Raw genomic sequence first — 20,278 nt, 5'->3', positions numbered from 1 at the left:
CATCAAGGATTTCTCTTTGGTTGCTCGTCCTCTAACCGCTTTAACTCACAAGGGAAAGAAATTCAATTGGGTGACCAAACAAGAATCCACATTTCAAATCTTGAAAAAAAGCTAACCACCGCTCCTATCTTGTCACTTCCCGAAGGCAATGACGATTTTGTTGTGTATTGCGATGCCTCGAAACATGGTTTTGGGTGTGTGTTGATGCAACGAACGAAAGTCATTTCTTATGCTTCTCGACAACTCAAAATTCATGAACGAAACTACACGACACATGATCTCGAACTCGGAGCCGTTGTCTTTGCACTTAAAATGTGGAGACACTATCTTTATGGAACCAAGAGTACTATCTTTACCGATCACAAAAGTCTCCAACACATCTTCGACCAAAAGTAACTAAACATGAGACAACGAAGGTGGATTGAAACCTTAAACGATTACGATTGCGAGCTTCGTTACCATCCCGGGAAGGCAAATGTAGTAGCCGATGCCTTAAGTCGAAAAGAAAGAGTGGTGCCTCTTCGTGTCCGAGCCTTAAACATCACCATCCACACCAACCTTAATAGCCAAATTCGGGTAGCCCAAGATGAGGCTCTCAAGGATGAAAACGTTTCACACGAGCTCTTGAACATTCTCGTCTCTCGATTCGAAATTAGAGAGACCGGACTCCGATATTTTGCCGGAAGGATTTGGGTGCCTAGTTATGGGGACCTACGAAGCCTTATTTTAGATGAAGCCCATAAGTCGCGATACTCGATTCACCCCGGTGTCAATAAGATGTACCACGACCATAAACAACTATATTGGTGGCCGAAAATCAAAAGGGACGTAGCTACTTATGTTTCCAAGTGTTTTACATGTTCCAAAGTCAAAGCCGAATACCAAAGACCGTCCGGATTACTTCAACAACCCGAAATCCGGCAATGGAAGTGGAAAAGAATAACAATGGATTTTATCACCAAACTACCAAAAACGACGGGCGGTTATGATACCATTTGGGTTATTGTTGACCGTCTCACCAAATCCGCACACTTTCTCGCCATGAAGGAGACCGACAAAATGGAGAAACTTGCACGACTTTATATCAAGGAGATCGTAGCCCGACACGGTGTACCTTTATCGATTATCTCCGACCGAGATGGCCGTTTTGTTTCTAGATTTTGGCGTACCTTGCAAGAAGCGTTGGGAACGCGTTTAGACATGATCACCGCATATCATCCTCAAACCGATGGACAAAGCGAACGTACAATTCAAACCTTAGAGGACATGTTACGAGCTTGCGTGGTTGATTTTGGAAAAGCTTGGGACAAGCACTTACCTCTCGCCGAGTTCTCTTACAACAATAGTTATCACGCGAGTATAAAAGCCGCCCCATTCGAAGCATTATATGGCCGAAAATGCCGTTCTCCTCTTTGTTGGGCCGAAGTAGGCGACGTACAAATCACCGGACCCGAACTCATTCACGAAACCACCGAGAAGATCGTTCAAATCCAAGATAGGCTTCGGACGGCCCGGAGTCGTCAAAAGTGCTATACCGACAAAAGACGCAACGACTTTGAATTTCAAGTCGGTGACCGCGTCATGTTAAAAGTCGCACCTTGGAAGGGTGTAATCCGTTTTGGGAAACGCGGGAAGCTAAATCCGCGGTATATTGGTCCTTTCGAAATCTTGGAGCGTATTGGAACCGTTGCTTATCGTTTAGATCTTCCGCCTCAATTGAACTCCGTTCATCCTACCTTCCATGTATCTAACTTGAAAAAGTGTCTTGCCGAACCCGATATCGTCATCCCTCTCGAGGAACTTACTATTGATGACAAACTTCATTTTGTGGAGGAACCGGTTGAAATTGTGGACACCTCCGTCAAGACATTGAAACAAAGCTGAATTCCGATTGTTAAAGTCCGTTGGAACGCCAAAAGGGGACCCGAGTTTACTTGGGAAAGGCAAGATCAAATGCAAAAGAAATACCCTCATTTATTCCCGGCTCCGGAAACGCAAGATCCCGAGGAAGAAACAACGACTACTACGCCTACTTAAATTTCGGGACGAAATTTCTTTTAAGGAGTAGGTAATGTAACATCCCGCCTTTTTCCGTTTACTTTTCCGTTTAACTATTTAAATCCTGTTATATGTTTATAACATCTCCGGTTAATACGTGTTGTAAAAATATCTCGTCTAGGTATTTCATGCACCCGCAAACGAACTTGAGGGACTAGTTTCGCCAAAATGCCAAAGAGGTGACTAGCCTTTGACTAGTCAACCCCCACCCCCATCTTTTCTTTTTCATTTCCCTTTTCTTCTTCTACTTCCATATTTTCTCTCAATTCTCCAATTTCAAGAATCATCATGTAAATCAAATTGAGCAAGCATCCATCTAAACAAATTTCATATTCGGAATCCTCTCATCTTCCTCTTCGATTCCATACCGATTTCATCAAGTTTGGGTAACTTTCTAAAATCACTAGATTTTGTGTTCTTGATGTTTTTAACTTATAAAGTTGTTAATTAGTGTCTATGGCTCAAGTCTAACATGATTATATGATTTATATGCTCGATTTCGTTATTTGAAGTAACTAGCTTGAATATGAACTTTGGTGTGTTTGATTTGGTAATTTAGTTGCTTAAATGTTGTTGTTATGGTAAAGTGCAAGTATTAAATGTGTTACTAGTAGCACTAGCTTCAATTTGATGTGTAGGTTGTTTTAGAAAACTTCATAAACTTGATTATTGGTTTTGGTGGATTTGGGTTAGGGTTTGATGAACTGGAAATGAACTTTTGATGCTTTGAATGACATGAAATGTTATTTGTAAGTGTTAGGTTGTATTGTATGTTTGATCACCTTTGAAACGGCATATCATTCATGTAAATTGGTTGCCGAATCATCGAATTTCATTTATGAACTTGAGCGCATTTAATGAGGAGCTTTGAATGTGATTTTGGTTGTTGTAAAAGTAAATGTGATGGATGAAATATGTTTTGTTGTTTTCCTTGTCAAAATACCTTTCTGATGATATAAGATACATGCTTTGGTTGTTTGCGGGTCATAAATGGTGATTGGTTGAAGTTAGGTTCGTGCATAAAACTTAAAAACTGCCAGAATTCTCTGCACAGGTAATGGCGCGGCGCGCCAAAGTGGTCTGTCCAACTTTGTCGATTTTCGAATAATGTTTGCTATGCTACGCACCTCCGATTCATATGTAACTTGTTCTAACATGCTCATATATGATTAAAAACCTCAGAAAAATAGTTCGGGACCCGACCCGAACGTGTTGACTTTTTCATTGACTTTGACCGACCAAAGTTTAACTTTTTGTCAAACTTAACCAAATGATTATGCAACCTTCCTAACTTGTTTCTATACTTGTATCTTGTATGAAACTTGACAATTTGATTTCACATGCTACATAATCGAATCGTAACGAGCCATAGGACTAATTGAACATCTTTGACCTATCGTGTTTACCGTTATTGATACGACCTATTTGTTTAGGTCAAGACTAGCACTACCCTTCGCACACGTTACTTTGTGAAGTACTTTTCATACGTGCACTCAAGGTGAGATCATAGTCCCATCTTTCAAACAACTTTTATGCTTTAAACTATGGGATGAGAAACATATACGTATCATACTTTTATACATTGAACACAAGTACGAAAACGAACATTCCACGTACGGGTTTGAACGAAAATCCTCAATTCAATTATCATTAGTTACACTTGCAGGGTGTAAATGTGAACTTATATTATGTGATCACATGGGCTTGACGAGCCTCATTCGGACGGTTCGCTACCGTTAGCGGATGAAATATATTTTCGGGTCTAGTGTATGTTCTAACACTACGCAAAGGGTGCAAAACAGTTAAGTTTGATAATTGGGTGCCCGCGAAACAAATAACAACTTTGGAATGCAAATGATTTTGATAATCATATTATATATTAAATCTTGTGGTTCAAATGCAACGTTTACTAAAACACCTATGATTTCACCAACGTTTTCGTTGACAGTTTCTATATGTTTTCTCAGGTCCTTGAAAGCTACTTGATACATGCTTCCGCACTCTTTTTGATACTTGCTTGGATGTCGAGTATGCATGCATAGTTGGAGCGTCTTTTGACTACTTTAAATTGTGTCGCATAGGTTTCATTCGTACGTTAAACTTTGTATTGTAACTAATCTTTTGAACTACATTTGTAAACTTGAAACATCCTTTTACTTATGAAATGAATGCGACATATTTTGGTCAAACGTCATAATAAAGACTTATGACCACGCAACGGGACCGAAGTAGTCGGCGCCGTCAAACATGATTTGGTCGGGTCTCTTCACTACAAGTCCCGCATAACGCGCACACAAAATGTCTAAGTCTAGGCGCCTATCTCAAGTCACCTAAATCCCTTAGACTATGCTCTGATACCACTTGAAACAACCCAATCCGTATTCCATACGATAATTTTTTTTTTTTTATATATATTTACGCGCCAATTAAATATGCAAACCATTTCACAAGTTCCATTTAAACGTACAACAATTTAAATGTTTACAAAAGGCACGAAGGCCATTAATTAAGTTTAATACAAGTTTGACCCCCTACAATGATAGTTTATAATCCAAACGACACTCGATCATGGTTTGGGGCTAAACTACCCAAAACGTCAGGCCAACTTCAAAAGCTATCCCAAAAGCACGCCCTGTCAACATAAACGGGATATAACTAATCCAACCGTATGCCCTTACCCTTGTCCAAGTCGGAACCTATAAAATGGTAAACAATGAGAGGGTAAGCAATGCTTAGTGAGTGCAACGATTATACATACATATATATAACCTATCCATTTGCAATCACAATACCAAATACCTCATACGAACTTGTGACTCAAATAGCATGTCAACATACCCGTAACACTAGCAAGTCGTACATTATCACACCACTTCATTAGTATATACTCAACTCAACATATATATAATATGCTAAACAAAGCAACAATTCAAATATGGTTAACCAATAACGCTATGGTGCTACCGGCTCGTGGTTCACACCATACGCTTTTGAGTCATACTCGTTTATAGTGCTACCGGCTCGTGGTTCACACTCGATGCTACCGGCTCGTGGTTCACATCTTATTTTATGGTGCTACCGGCTCGTGGTTCACACTCGATGCTACCGGCTCGTGGTTCACATCTTAGTTTATAGTGCTACCGGCTCGTGGTTCACACTCGATGCTACCGGCTCGTGGTTCACATCCCATCCCACACATGTTATGGCACTACTGGCACGTCGTTCATACCATAACATTCACAAATAAACACGCCATATACATGAACGCATAATTATTCCACTCACCTTGTCACAAGGATGATGATTTAGCACTTCCGAGCTTCAACGCAATGTACCTAAATCATTAAGTGCACATTCAATTTCGCAACTAGTGGGATTAACCACAATACTCCCACTTGAGCATTTAATGACCCAATTTGCATTAAATGACTCAACTACTCACAACCGCCCATAAATGGCCAAGACTCGACTTTAATCACTAAGACTAGTGAATTAAAGTCTATTAACTTCAATTAACACAAAACTTAGGGTAATCCATACCCATTTCATCTAATTAGGTCAACTAGTACATTTTGACCCATTTTATAATACTTAGACTCACAATCAAGTCAAACTTACCCATTAACACTTCTTTCATAAATCTTAAAGTGCATTAGTGACTAACAATAGCAATTGACACTTACAACCTCAAATCACAAGGCCAAAACCCTAGATTGTGGCTATTAGGGTTTCATTACAACAACATAACCCAAACTCACTCATTTTACCCTCAAATGGGTCATACAAATCTCTAGTAACCAAAACCCTAGCCATTAACTAATTAAAACTTAAATCATAAGGTTAGAACTTACCGAGACTACCAACGCGTAGCTAGAGACACAAGGAACAACTTTAATTCTTGCTCCAAAGATCAACCTTCAATCCTTCACTCTTAAATCTCACTTTTAATTCAAATGGGTTTCAAGTTTTGGGAGAGAAAATGAAAGAAAATAGAAAAAGGAAATGAAATAAATGAACAAGTGGCTGTGATTTAATGCTCCAATCTGATCTACAAGCAAAAAGACCAAATTACCCCTAAAACCCTTTTAAATTGAGTAGAAATCAGAATCAGAACAGCAGAAATGCCGCGGCGCGGCCCTTTTGTCGCGGCGCGACTTATCGAAGGAAAAACGACCCCTTTTAACCCAACTTCTGATCCAGATTTGCTTGATATGCCGCGGCGCGGACCCAATTGTCGCGGCGCGGCCTAAGGCTGTATCTGAACAGCTCGACCAACTTAAACAATTTTCGATTTTATTTAATTTGTACATTCCAAACCCGCTTCCTATATTCACCTAGCCTTCAACAATTGTCTCACAAGACTTAATGCTAACCAAACCCATGATTAAACTTATACATGCACACATTATCAAGTATATATATATATATATATATATATATATATATATATATATATATATATATATATATATATATATATATATATATATATATATATATATATACACACACATATATTCTTACATTTACGCATAAGCTAACGAGTTATAAACGTACAAATGATTAAGTAAGTACCTTTCGATACGTACGGAAAAACGGGATGTTACAATAACAATGGAGCTCGATAGGAAGAATCAATAGTACACAAAAAAATAAAGAACGATGTCGATTGCTAACAAATTTTTGTTTGGTAATGATAATGGAATCGACATGTTTTATTCAGTAGACAAGAAACAAAGAAAATTGATAAAGTTTGATGTGGATATGATACGGAATTCGTTTTAAATTTCTATGTGGGGTGGAAGCAGTAATCGATGGTTGTCTGTATTGAGGATTGAAATTGAATATCTGAAACAGTAACATGATTTAATCGAGAGTTGTTTGCTTGTGATAATTGGGTTGACAAGAAATCAATTAGAAACAAAGTAAAAACAAAATAAGATTGATACTGATTTCGTACTAACGAGATTTTGATATCTTAGGAATTTGTTTTCATCTGATTACCAGAATATAAATATGTTAAAAAAAATATACTGATTATTAATCGTAAATATACTAATAATAATATTAATGGAAATAATAATAATATTAATAATAATAATAAAATAATAATAAGGATAATAAAAATAATAAAAATAATATTATTATTGATAATAATAATAAATTGTATTATTAATAATAATACTAAATATGATAATCATATTAATAATATTAATATTAATATTAATAATAACAATTAGAAGTAATAAGTATAAAATTTATATTTTACTTGTAATTAAAATTAATTTATTAATATTACATATTACTAATTATGTAATATTTGATACTTGTATAATAACATAAATTTAATATATATATATATATATATATATATATATATATATATATATATATATATATATATATATATATATATATATATGCACATTTATTTACAAATAATTGTTCGTGAATCGTTGGGAACAGTCAAAGGTATAAATGAATCTATGTAAACAGTTCAAAATTTTTGAAACTCAACATTACAGAGTTTGCTTATTGTGTCGAAATTATATAAAGATCAAGTTTAAATTTGGTCGAAAATTTCCTGGTCGTCACAATAATGCTTTTATTAAGAATGGTACTTGGACCCTTGTGCCTCGCCCAACGGACACACGAACATAGTTCGCTCCATGTGGTTGTTTAAGCACAAGCTTAATGCAGATGGTATATTGAGCAGGTATAAGGCTCGACTCGTTGCTAACGGTCGCAGCCAACAGGTTGGTATTGATTGTGATGAGACTTTCAGTCCGGTTGTTAAACCGGCCACTATTAGGACTGTACTCAGTCTTGCTGTATCTCGACACTGGCCCGTTCATCAACTGGATGTCAAGAATGCATTTCTTCACGGTCATCTCTCCGAGACCGTTTACATGCATCAGCCTCCAGCTTTTCGATCCTGCTCGCCCGGATCATGTCTGCCTTCTGCAAAAATCTCTATATGGATTGAAACAGGCTCCCCGAGCTTGGTTTCAACAGTTTTCCGGGTATGCTCAGCGTATTGGATTCCAACACAGTAAGTGTGACACCTCTCTGTTCATTTACAAACGGGGCACGGGCACAACCTATTTATTACTATATGTGGATGACATTCTTTTGACTGCCTCGTCCACTGCTTTTCTTCAGCGGATTATCACCTCTTTGCATAATGAGTTCTCCATGACAGACCTTGGTCCCTTGAACTATTTTCTTGGTATATCTTTCACTCGAACTGCTTCAGGGATGTTCCTCTCTCAGAAGAAGTACGCCTCTGAGATAATTGAGCGTGCTGACATGGTTGATTGCAATTCTAGCCGCACTCCGATTGATACCAGCACCAAACTGACCACTGCCGGTCCCCCGGTTAAGGATCCCACTTTATATCGCACTGTTGCATGTGCTCTCCAATATCTTACTTTTACCAGGCCTGATATTTCCTATGCTGTCCAGCAGATCTCTTTATTAATGAATGATCCTCGAGAACCTCATATGGCTGCTCTCAGAAAAATCATATGTTATGTTCAGGGAACTATGGATCTGGGCCTTCAGTTATTTTCATCGAGTACCTCGTCGTTAGTTGCCTATTCTGATGCCGACTGGGCTGGTTGTCCCTCTACTCGCCGCTCTACGTCTGGATATTGTGTATTTTTAGGTAATAATCTGTTATCTTGGTCATCTAAACGCCAGCAGACCCCATCACGCTCCAGTGCTGAAGCAGAATACCGTGGTGTTGCAAACGCCGTTGCAGAGACATGTTGGATTCGTAATCTGCTCCGTGAACTTCATTATCCGCTTACCACTGCTACTCTTGTCTATTGTGACAACGTTAGTGCTGTTTACATGTCTGGAAACCCGGTGCAACATCAGCGCACCAAACACATTGAGATTGACATTCACTTTGTTCGTGACCTTGTTCTTAAAGGTCATGTCCGGGTTCTTCATATTCCTTCTCGGTATCAGTTTGCAGATATTTTCACTAAAGGCCTACCTACTGCACTTTTTGATGAGGTTCGATCCAGTTTGAGCGTTCGCTCTACTCCCGCTACAACTGCGGGGGATGTTAGACGGATTAGTGTTGGATTATTTATGCATTGAATTATTTAGCCCGTGTTCTATAAGGGCCCATTTATTTATCTTGTCCATTAGGTTTAGTGTTAGCCATCTCCTATTTAATGTCATGTAATCCATCGATGAATAACAATTACGCTTTACACTATTGTTAACAATCAGGTCGTTGTAGTTTCCAGATATAGTCAAAGATTAGGATCAGTTTTGAAGAAAAAAATAGGAGATTCTTGTGGCATGCGTACAAGGCAAATTATCTGTAACTTCTTCAATTTATGACACATCTCATCTTATTAGCTACATTAAGTAAATCAAAACATAAACTTTACTAAATGTAATTCCATTTTATTTTTTGTTTTTGTAGTCCCATCTTCTTCTTCTTTTTTTTTTTTTTTTTTTTTTTTTTTTTTTTTTTTTTTTTTTTGCTTCTGAATGAAACAAGAAAAACAGAGTCCTCTGTCTATTTGAACGCAATTGGTGACTGACTAACAACAAAAAGATACGGAGTAAAAGTTTACAGATTTGGTATATGGTAAATAGTTGTAATCTTATTTAAACAAGTAAGCTTGGAATTGATTGATTTGGGGTTAAGGCGTTGAATTGGAAGTTTAGAATAATGGTTTATGTGATGAAGTTTTTATATATGGTCTTTGGAGTATAACTGCTAATAAGGGAATTAACTGGCTATTATCTCTTTATAAAGCAACTAAATATTTGTATCAAGTTCTCTCTTGCACGGCTCAATTACTCATTCAGTTACTTCATGCTTCAACAACAAACAATGTGATTTTAAATTTCAGACTTTTGCTAAATTGTGAATTACAAATAAATCTTATAACCCAAATATTATCAACAGATGCAGAAAATATATGTAAAAAACCATTCAACATCAATTAAATGCAGGATTATACAAAACAAAACATAAACAAAGTGACAAACTTCATAATCCATATCAGATTTAACTAAATTTTCAACAATGAAATTGTTTACATGACTGTCAACAAAGTGTTGTATACTTGTATGTGCCATAAAACAACTATCAACAGTTAATAAAGAATGATCCATCCCCCTACTTAACTTTCAATTAGAATCTAACCATCAACATATCTTGCTAACTGTTACCGGAAGTCGATGCACTTCATGAAACCTAACCTTTGTAATTTTTTGATCCTCAATCACATCAACTTCCTCTTCTGAACTAGAAGACGACCACAACTCATCTTCATCATCGAATGCTGACGGTGATGAAGTGATAGCATTTATGTCCAATATCTCATCCTGCAATTCGTCAACCTCGCTGACATCATCACCTAAACCTTTTAAAAAGGGATGACTTAAAAGCATATTAGCCGTTAATCTACACATAACTTTCTTACTCAAACAACACTTTAAGAAGCTGATTGCTTCTTCAGATACATCACTAGAAATAAACGGTAACTCTTTATAATCACGAATTCGCCTTGCAATCTCATCGATACTCAAATTTCGTTCTGGAAACAAAAGCGAATTTCCAGTCAACATCTCAAACACAATACAACCAACTGCCCATATATCTGCAGGCTGACCTTGAACACCATTAATCACCACTTCCGGCGATAGATACCTAGCCGTCCCCCTCCAAACAGGGCCCGCATTCCTCTTCTTAACCTGCTTCACCCTTTTCGCCAACCCTAAATCCCCAATTTTAGCAATCAGCATGCCTTTTGTTCTAGAACTTTCCACAAGCATTACATTTTCCGGTTTCAAATCACAATGAACATATCCTTTCTTATGAACATAACGTACTCCACGCAGAATCGATCTAGCGTAACGCTTGACATCAAATTCCGGCAATCCTTTCCCGTTTGATTTCTTGATCAAATCAGCTAGGGTTCCACCAGAAGCATACTCCAATAACATGTTATACACCATCTGATTGTTCTCATCATCTGTAATTTCATCACCGTAACACTTGATCACATTCGGACAACCTCGAACATTATCCATGATCTGTTTTTCCTTCTGAATCGAATACGAAACAGACATCTCTGCAGACTTCACTGCCATAATCGGTGGATACAAACTGTATCTATAATTAGGGTTCTTTAAATTCACTTTAAAAACATAACCATAACTTCCTTTACCAATTATTTCACCTCTAAACCAAGCAACACCATCTCCGTACATGTTTTTCTGCACAATCTTCAAATCTTCTTGTTTAGTCTTTTTATTTCCTTCATTAACGTAATTTGAATCAACCAAACTTCTTTTATTCGTCTTCATGTTCAATACAGAATGTTTTGCTTAAAGCTAGGGTTTAATTTGGTGGAAAGAAAATGTTATTGTATGTATTGGTGCAAATGCAGAGTAAGTGTATATATATTATTGGTAACTTGGGCCTAAAGAAATTAAATTAGAAGTTGAGGGGTGAAATTAGGGTTGTGGTTTAGTTGAATGGATAAAATTTGGGTTTGTTCTGATGATCAGAGCAATGTATGATATCTAAAGTGAGTAATTATTTATAGATTATTAATAATTAATAATTATAATTATAATTATAATTTACTATTTGTGTAAGTATAAAACAAAATGATAAATGATAAATGAAAAAAAGGTGCGTATATTTATAACGGAATAACGGCCAGTTGCGTTTATAAAAGCAAAAGTGAAGTTTAACCAACGTAAGAGTTTTCTATATTGAGGGAATAGTTACGTTATCTTACTTTGCGGTCACGTTTTCTTCGATTATATGTTGCAAGTTGTAATAAGACAAATATGTTGACATCGTCAGACCTTTGTTGTTAAAAATTTAGCAAATTTTAATTGTAAGCATGTTAACCATTAGGGGTTGTCAAATATATAGTAATGGTAATAATAAGCATTATTATAAAAGTTCTCCGATAAAACAATACCTGATAAACGGGTCAAATTAGATCGGTTTGGGTATCGGGTCAAAATGGTTTTGGGTTGAAATGAGTCAAGGTTAAAACGGGTTCAAACGGATCAGATTGAGTCGGTTTGTGTTACATGTCAAAACGAGTAGTGGGTCAAATAGGTCCAAACGGGCAACATTTAATTTTTTACATGTATTATATTGTTTTAGTTATTATTATTATTTTTGAAAGGCAAGTTGTTGGCATCGAATACTCTCATTTGTCACGCACGCACGCGCTTACGGGCAGGAAACCCGAACCGCATTACAGGGATCCGAACCTTATACCATCCCGAGGGGCAGGCGGTCGGACCTGCGTCCTGAATAAGGGTCGGTAAAACCTTCCCCCCGGGCAACTCGTTTTTTTATATATACAAGAAAATGTTAATATTAATATACATAATAATTGATATGATCATTAATGCTTTCATAATTGATTGAGATGAAACTCGTTATTCTCGGCTCATTTGACACATTCACAGAACCCATTAGATATATCTCTATTTATTAAACTTTAGGATTTGATATCCATTTGATCCAATCTTTCATATTTTTTATAAGACCCAGAACATTTTTAAAAATGTTTGGTTTACATTTACAGGCTTAATTTTTTTCAAGACTCAATTGACCCGAAAGCTTGACCTCATTGACCCAGATTTGAGAGTATGGGTTTCAATTGCCAGGTATAGATCAAACGGACTAATACCCAGCTAGTCTTCAAGACGGACTAGTGCCCGGCTAGTCTTCAACTTGAAAATTTTATGCAATCAAAGTTGCTGAAGGTTTAATTTAATCGGTTAAAGTATTAATTTTTAGTTCAAAATCTAATTTATTAGTTTAAAGTCTCTTAAAGTCAGTCAACTTCGATCATCAACTACTACAGTCAAAATTGGTCAACATTCTCTATCTTAGTCGATTAGTCCTTACAAGGTCACAATCGACTAACGAGTTTTACAACCTTGATTTAAGTGGCGTTTTGACTTTTGAAGAATAAACTGATTTAGAAAATTACTATTACATCACCATTTTTTGTCTCATAAAATTTTTATGGTATTTAGAAATATTTAAAATAATAAATAAATGTCAATTTTCTAATTTTATTTGTGAGAAAGGGTACATGGCACATGGCACATGGCACGTGAAGAAAAGTCATACAATCGATCAATATTAAAAATTAGAAGGTAAGATTATGTGCATATAGACATCATGATAGTAAAATTTAATGGTAGCTACGGATTCAATTCTCCCCTTAAAGCTTGTATACAATAACTACTGAAATGACCCGTGGAACCACGGGTTTGTTTAAACGAAACAGTTTAATAATATGTTTTAGTTATTAAGTGAATGTAAATGTTAAGGTTATTCGGTTTATTGCCCCGTGGAACTTGTCGTTGATTTTACAAACATAAAGTTCGTTCAAAGTTGAATATTTATATTTATATTTTTAATAATAATAATTATAATTATTATTAATAATAATAAATATCTTTTAAAATTTTTTTAGAAAAATAAAATTACAATTTAGGAGAGATTAATATTTCATTTTATAAAAGATTTTATATTATTTTTTAATTAAATTAGTATATAATTATGACATCATCATTATAAAAAAATAAAGGGTAATTTAGCTTAATGATGATGTCATCATTTTAGAAGTTTATTAGACTATATAGATAGAAGGGTTAAAGCTATAAATAAGCTATATACTTTTTTTTTGTTCCAATATAAGCTATATATTTAAAAAAATACCAATGTAGGCTATATATTTTCAAAAATTGTATTCATGTCAATAAAAATGACTTGCTATGGCTAAACCGGTTAAAATGATTATGTGGATTTTTTTTCTTTTAAATATGACATGGAAAAAAAACTCGCAACTTGTTCTTCCATAAATAGGCTATATACTTTCATTTTTGTTCCAATGTATGCTATATACTCCAAAAACTACCAATATATGCTATATACTTTCAAAAAGTGTACTCATGTCAACAAAACACAATTTTGATGTTCTTCATGAAAACCGCTCATGTTCTTTATCGAATTGTAAAATCGTTGTGAATTTTGAAACTTAATACTTCACAAAAGCTGTTAGTCGAGGCTATTGGCATCATTTTCAAGTAATTTGAAGCTCCGATTAGATGATGATGCTAATACGATGAAGATGATGATGTTAGCAGGTTTCGAAGTTTTGTTGGTATACATCGATACACCTTTTAAGAGTATATAACTTACATTAGTATTTTTCTGAGTATATAGCCTACATTGGAACAAAAATAAAAGTATATAGCCTATTTATAGCTTTAACCCTACAATAAAACATACAAAAAAGGAAGAATGTATAGTTAGTTATAGCATTTAAATATGACAAAATTGCCCTTGGTCCTTCGTGTTCGTATCAAATGTCATAGAAAACATTTTTATTTTTTTCAATGTGAATGACCCTGATATTTGCAAATGTTGCGTGGTTGGTACCTGACACTAATGAACATTAAATAATTTCGTTAAAATCTATCGTGTATTTAGCATATGAGGGCAAAAATGTCATTCTACATCTCGTGAGACATCACCGGGTTTCGGGAGGGTTGACCGTTACTCCTATTTATACAATTTTCAAAAATGATCATCACACGACACACTAACATAACAGTTTCGACCCATGACACATGATTCCTGTAAACTAATTAAAGAGTTTTAAGTTGAAGATAATCACACCAGTGGTCTGACCCATTTCATGTTTTAACTAAGATCTTTAATCTTTAATAGCCCACTAATTGGACCCATTTGGAACCCAAACTCACACTTTTTTAACAAAATCTAACCCATTAAATCTGTGCTAATTAATGAAGTACCGATTATAGAAGGTGTTTCACATATTACTTGGGACAATCTAAAACAAACTCACTGTTTTGTATGTACTCATTTGGTAAGGAAGTTGTTAACACACAAATCGATGTTTCACAATCTACGTTACTGGAACATTGTAATGAAGTCATAAATCATGAAAATTAGAAGCAGACACATATACTCCCTTTAATCTCCAAATTAGTAGGGGAAAAAAAACTTAACCTACGAGTTGTCAAAAAATAGTAACGCAGCCAGAGTTACCTGCTTTCTGTGTGTATACAGCTGAATTTTAGATTTCAAGCTTAAATTCAATATCATGTGTAGTGCCAATTCTTATTAGCTGATATCACTACATAACAATGAAGATTGTGGTGACATACATATATTTAAAAAACTAGAGTTACCAATATGTGATCAGAAACAAGATATCCGGTTTTTGAGATCGTTAATCGATCCTGAAATATGAACTGTAAAAGATTTGAAGCTTCAAATGAGAGATATCGATTACCAGTTAAAAAAGGCTATTTCTAAATCATTTGCAACCTTAACTTGTTGTAAAGACAAAGCGCAAGACAATTTTCAAGTTACTAAAAATGAAATACTAAAAGACTACAGCATATCAAATGAGACATTTATCGCACAAATCTTCGATAACTAAACTGAAAAATAAAAATAAAACTTCGTATCATAAAGTATAAATGCAAGTCACATGAAATATATATTAACCCCTATTAGTATTAGGATATCAAACAGTAAATTATGTAAGGATATCAAGCAGTAAATTGAATATTGAACGGGGGATGCGCTGGTTTCTAGCGAGAACACCAGTTTAGTTTCAACTCAAGTGAAACGTGCCTGTCATCCGCAATGTCAAAAATACATGTAGAAGAATCGGTTAGAATTGTTAAAATACAATGCAAATTTGGTGTTATAAAATAATATGAAATTAGTAGATGTATATATGTAAAATATCTAGATATTAATATGTATAAGAAAATATCTAGATATTAGAATATGAGAGAAAAATCTAGAAATTGAAATGTAAAAGAAAAATCTAGATATTTGTAGGTTGTAGAAATATCTAGATATTTATATATCCATGGAAATATCTAGGTTCTAGAATGTTCCATAGAGTAGTATAAATATGGGAGGAGATTTCATTTAAGTTGTGTAGTGTGTGAAAGTTGTCAGAGTGAAATAAGAAGTGAGTTGTGAAGAAGAGAAGAAGAGTGTGAGTTAGCGAAAGTAGAGAAGAGAAAGCTTGTAAGTAATATTGTAATTGTAATTTAAATTTAATATAAGTGTTTTTGTTAAGTTTCCCGATCAAGCCTTAGTTTGTGTTTAAGTTCTTAGTGCACTTTTGTTGTTCTTATTATATGGTCGGCTCTGCCGCCTAAGTAATACATGGTCGGTTATACCGCCTAAAGATATATGATCGACATTATCGCCTAAGTACATTGTGCACTAAGAATTTATAAAATTAAAGGCTAACCAACGTCAAAGTGTTGGTGTAGTGAGTCAAGTATAATCTAGGTCCTCTATAGTGGGTGTGTTGGGCTCGTCGAAGCTTCCAACAATTGGTATCAGAGCGGGTCGTTTGGGACCATTTCTAGCGGAGGAAATCGGTAAACGTTGGACGTTTACATCGACTTGTTTTCACCAAGGCTCTAAGGGAGATTCTGTCGGAGCACAGTTAGGAACTGTGAAAGCTCATCGGTCAGGGACCAAGCTTATTGGACGTTGGACGTCATGATGGCAGATCTTGCAAGTACGAGCAGTGGAATTAAGAGTCTCAATAACCACAACTATGGTTATTGGCGGACTTACATAGAATCCTACCTACAAGGACATGATTTATGAGAAATAGTTGCTGGCAGTGACACAACGCCTCCACCGAAAGAAAATGCCGAAGCCTTGAGAAAATGGAACATCAAGGCTGGGAAGGCTTTATTTATACTGAAGACTACAATCGAGGAGGATCTATTGGAGCACATCCGTGACGAGAAAACACCGAAGGCAGCTTGAGAAAGTTTTGAAAAATTATTTTCAAAGAAGAATGAAGCACGACTCCAGCTCTTGGAAAATGAGCTCGCAGGTATCTCACAAGGAAGTCTATCTATTTCTCAGTATTTCACCAAGGTGAAATCTATTTGCCGTGAGAAATCTCAGCTTGCTCCTGAAGAGAAAGTGAGTGATGCAAGGATGAAGAGAATTATCATCCATGGCTTAAGATCCGAGTATAATGGATTTATAGCCGCTGTGAGAGGATGGCCTACTCAACCATCATTAATAGAGCTGGAGAATTTATTGGCTAATCAAGAAGCATTTGTAACGACCCTGGTTTTTCCAACGTTATTTATTAATAATTATTATTATTAATACGCTTGATTAAACGAATGTATGTTATTACATTTACATGTTGCTTTAATTGCCCGTACTTGAACTTTAAATGCCCGAAACGTCTTTGTGACACCCGGAACTTGCACGAATAATATTTTAAGATATTATTTACATCCATGATTAATTTTATTAATCATTTTAATTAACTAAGGTGATTAGTTAAGTACTTGGGCTTTAATTGGATTTAATTGTTAAACTACTTGCACTTGGGCTTTATTAGTATAATGGACTCTTGACTTGGGCTTCTAAGTCCACCCTACTTATATTATGAATTAACTAGCCCATGTTAATACTTGTAAGTATCATTTAGCAAGTAACTAGTTAGTTTTAACAATTAGAATCTTGTTAGCTTGTTATCCCCATGAAAACCACCCTTTTAACCAACTTTTGAAGGCTTTACTTGCAATTACATGATGAACTTTCCCTCTCCCCCTCCTTGGCTCCAAACCAACGGCCAAGCTCCTCTTTAGGAGTGTTTTTGTTTCAATTTTGCATTACTACACTTATTAGAATCCTCTCTCAAAAACACACACACAAAACTCTTCAAACTTACAACTTACTTTCTCTCTTTTTTCTCTCTCTTTACTTGTAAGTATTATCAACAACTTCTTCTTCTTTTCTTTTTGTTTAAAACCAAAATCTACATTCATCATCATCATTCTTTTGTTTACTTGCTACTAGTCTTTGATTACTTGTTTGTTATTATTACTTACTTACCTTGTTGTTGTTATTTACTTACATGCTTCAAGAATCTAACTCTCTAGTTTTGATTCTTCTATTATCTTGTATTTTCAAAAACACAAGAACATAAACTCACTAGTTTATGATTCTACTTCAATTGTTTCAAAAGTTGCAAGTTCCATGTGTTGATTAAAGACATACTTGAAGCTCATGAAGTAAACTTTAAAGTTTACTTTCTAAAGATCAAACTTTGGTTTGAATCTTTAAAGTATGAACAACCATGAACCTTTTCTTGTTTATTTAGGTTACTACTTCATTTATGCACTTTAAATTTCATGTTGTTAGTTTAAATGGTCAAGTATTACAAGTTAATCTTGATCTTATACTTCTTGAAACTTAAGGTTAACTTTATTAAGTTTCAAGAACATGGAAGTATAACTCTTTAGTTATAACTTCACATACTTGTAATGGATCTAAGTTTTATAGCTTATGATCTACATGTTTTGTTATAAACAAGAGCTTTAAAGCTTACATACACCTTACTAGTTAATGATCTAAGTTTATAACTTGTTTTTACTTCTAAAGTTCATGTAAGTGTTGAAACTAAGCCTTGATGTAACCTTGGTTCATCAAACACTTACAACACTTGCACTTGAGTTATGATGGAGAAACCTTGGTCAAAATGATGTTAACACATCAACGAGTTGTACACTTGAAGCTATACGCATCAAGAATGAGAACCGTGATGAACATCAAGCACCGAGACAACCGGAACTCTCCAAAACCCACTGTTTCTGTCCAAAAGGGTCTGTTCAGCTGTTTCTGGACCATACCAGTAGGTCTGGGCTGATCCCATCTTGATTTTTGGATAGAACTTTTCGAGTAGATAACTTTTCATATAGGACTCGTCTTAATCCGAGTTACGGTTTAGGATTTATGGCCCTCCGATCGTTACCATGTCCTTTAACGTTGTGCAGAAATTTCTGACCTACTCGCACTTAGACCGTCGCCACGGTCAAACCAAGACGAGTTTGCTTCTGTAAATTTTACCACACTTAAGGGACTCATAGACGGAGCCATGACCACTGGTCTCACCTTAATTCAGTAAGGGTAGAGGCTGTGGTGACTGACCGAAGTCAGCCTTTGTTTTAAACGACTTTCATAAACGAGTCTTACTTGTTACCTTTTGTTTAATGATGATTGATGATGACCCTTATGACCTTAATTACGTACTTGTAAACCTTTTGAGATGACTTATTGACTTAGTGCTATTTGACTTAGGTTGAGGACGTTTGGACCGTTACTTGCACACCACTTTCCGACTACTACCTTACCATTACTACTAATCATTGTGAGTTATAGCATTCCCTTTTTACTTTAACTTATTTTGGGAACTGAGAATACATGCGGATTTTATGTTTTACATACTAGGCACGAGTACTTAAACTTATATATGTGTGGGTTATACAACGGCATAAACATTCCCTTTAGCTCGGTAACGTTTAATCATTGGTTTTTGAACCATGAACGCGAATCTTAGATATGGATCCATAGGGTTTGACATCCCCACTCGGGCTAGTAGCGCTAGCATTTAACGAGTGTTTAATACTTCGAGGTTATACGCACTTGCCAAGTGCACTTTAAGGGGGTACATTAAACGTTAAGTTAGTTACCGGGTGCCCACGGTTAAGCATATACTTTTACATACTTTTGAAACGCTCGTTGTAGCACTGAAATCTCGTGGCCTACTTACATTACTGTTATACTTAAATTATAGCTCACCAACCTTTGTGTTGACCTTTTTAAGCATGTATTTTCTCAGGTGCTTGAAGTCGCTTCCGCTATCATACTTGTTGTGCTGTAGAACCCGCTGCCTAGAGTTGTATTCGCATGACTACTTATCTTGCATTCAAACTTTTTACTTATGAACTTATGTTATGTAACGACCATTATGGTCACGTACACTTATTTAATGCTTCTACTTAGTGAAGCATACTTTGATTTGTAAAACAATTGACGTATGTTATGACGTCACTTTTATTAATGAATGCAAACTCTGTTTTAAAACGCATATAGTACTTAACCTTGTAATGATCCTGTTGATGATGGTCCGTACATGATGATTTAGTACGGGGCGTCACATTTGGTATCAGAGCATTGGTTGTAGGGAATTAGGATGCATTAGTGAGTCTAAGACCGACCCGAGTAGGATTTACTAATAGGGCTAATCTACAACTTGTTAGTTTACTTGTTTCCGCTGAACTTACTGCATGCTGCTGCTTACTGTTACTGCTATATGCCGTA

The 20,278-nt window shown here is 35.5% G+C and overlaps 1 protein-coding gene across 1 annotated transcript; it reads right to left on the bottom strand.

Moving 5' to 3' along the window:
• Positions 1-10,236: 10,236 nt before the first annotated feature.
• Positions 10,237-11,400, bottom strand: LOC139867914 (mitogen-activated protein kinase kinase kinase 20-like). The gene has a single exon (XM_071856260.1). It carries the CDS (start codon positions 11,398-11,400, stop codon positions 10,237-10,239), a length of 1,164 nt encoding a protein of 387 aa, XP_071712361.1.
• Positions 11,401-20,278: the final 8,878 nt, after the last annotated feature.

This window comes from Rutidosis leptorrhynchoides, chromosome 9, assembly GCF_046630445.1.
Source record: "Rutidosis leptorrhynchoides isolate AG116_Rl617_1_P2 chromosome 9, CSIRO_AGI_Rlap_v1, whole genome shotgun sequence".
NCBI lineage: Eukaryota > Viridiplantae > Streptophyta > Magnoliopsida > Asterales > Asteraceae > Rutidosis > Rutidosis leptorrhynchoides.
This window is presented reverse-complemented; position numbering and strand designations above follow the sequence as displayed.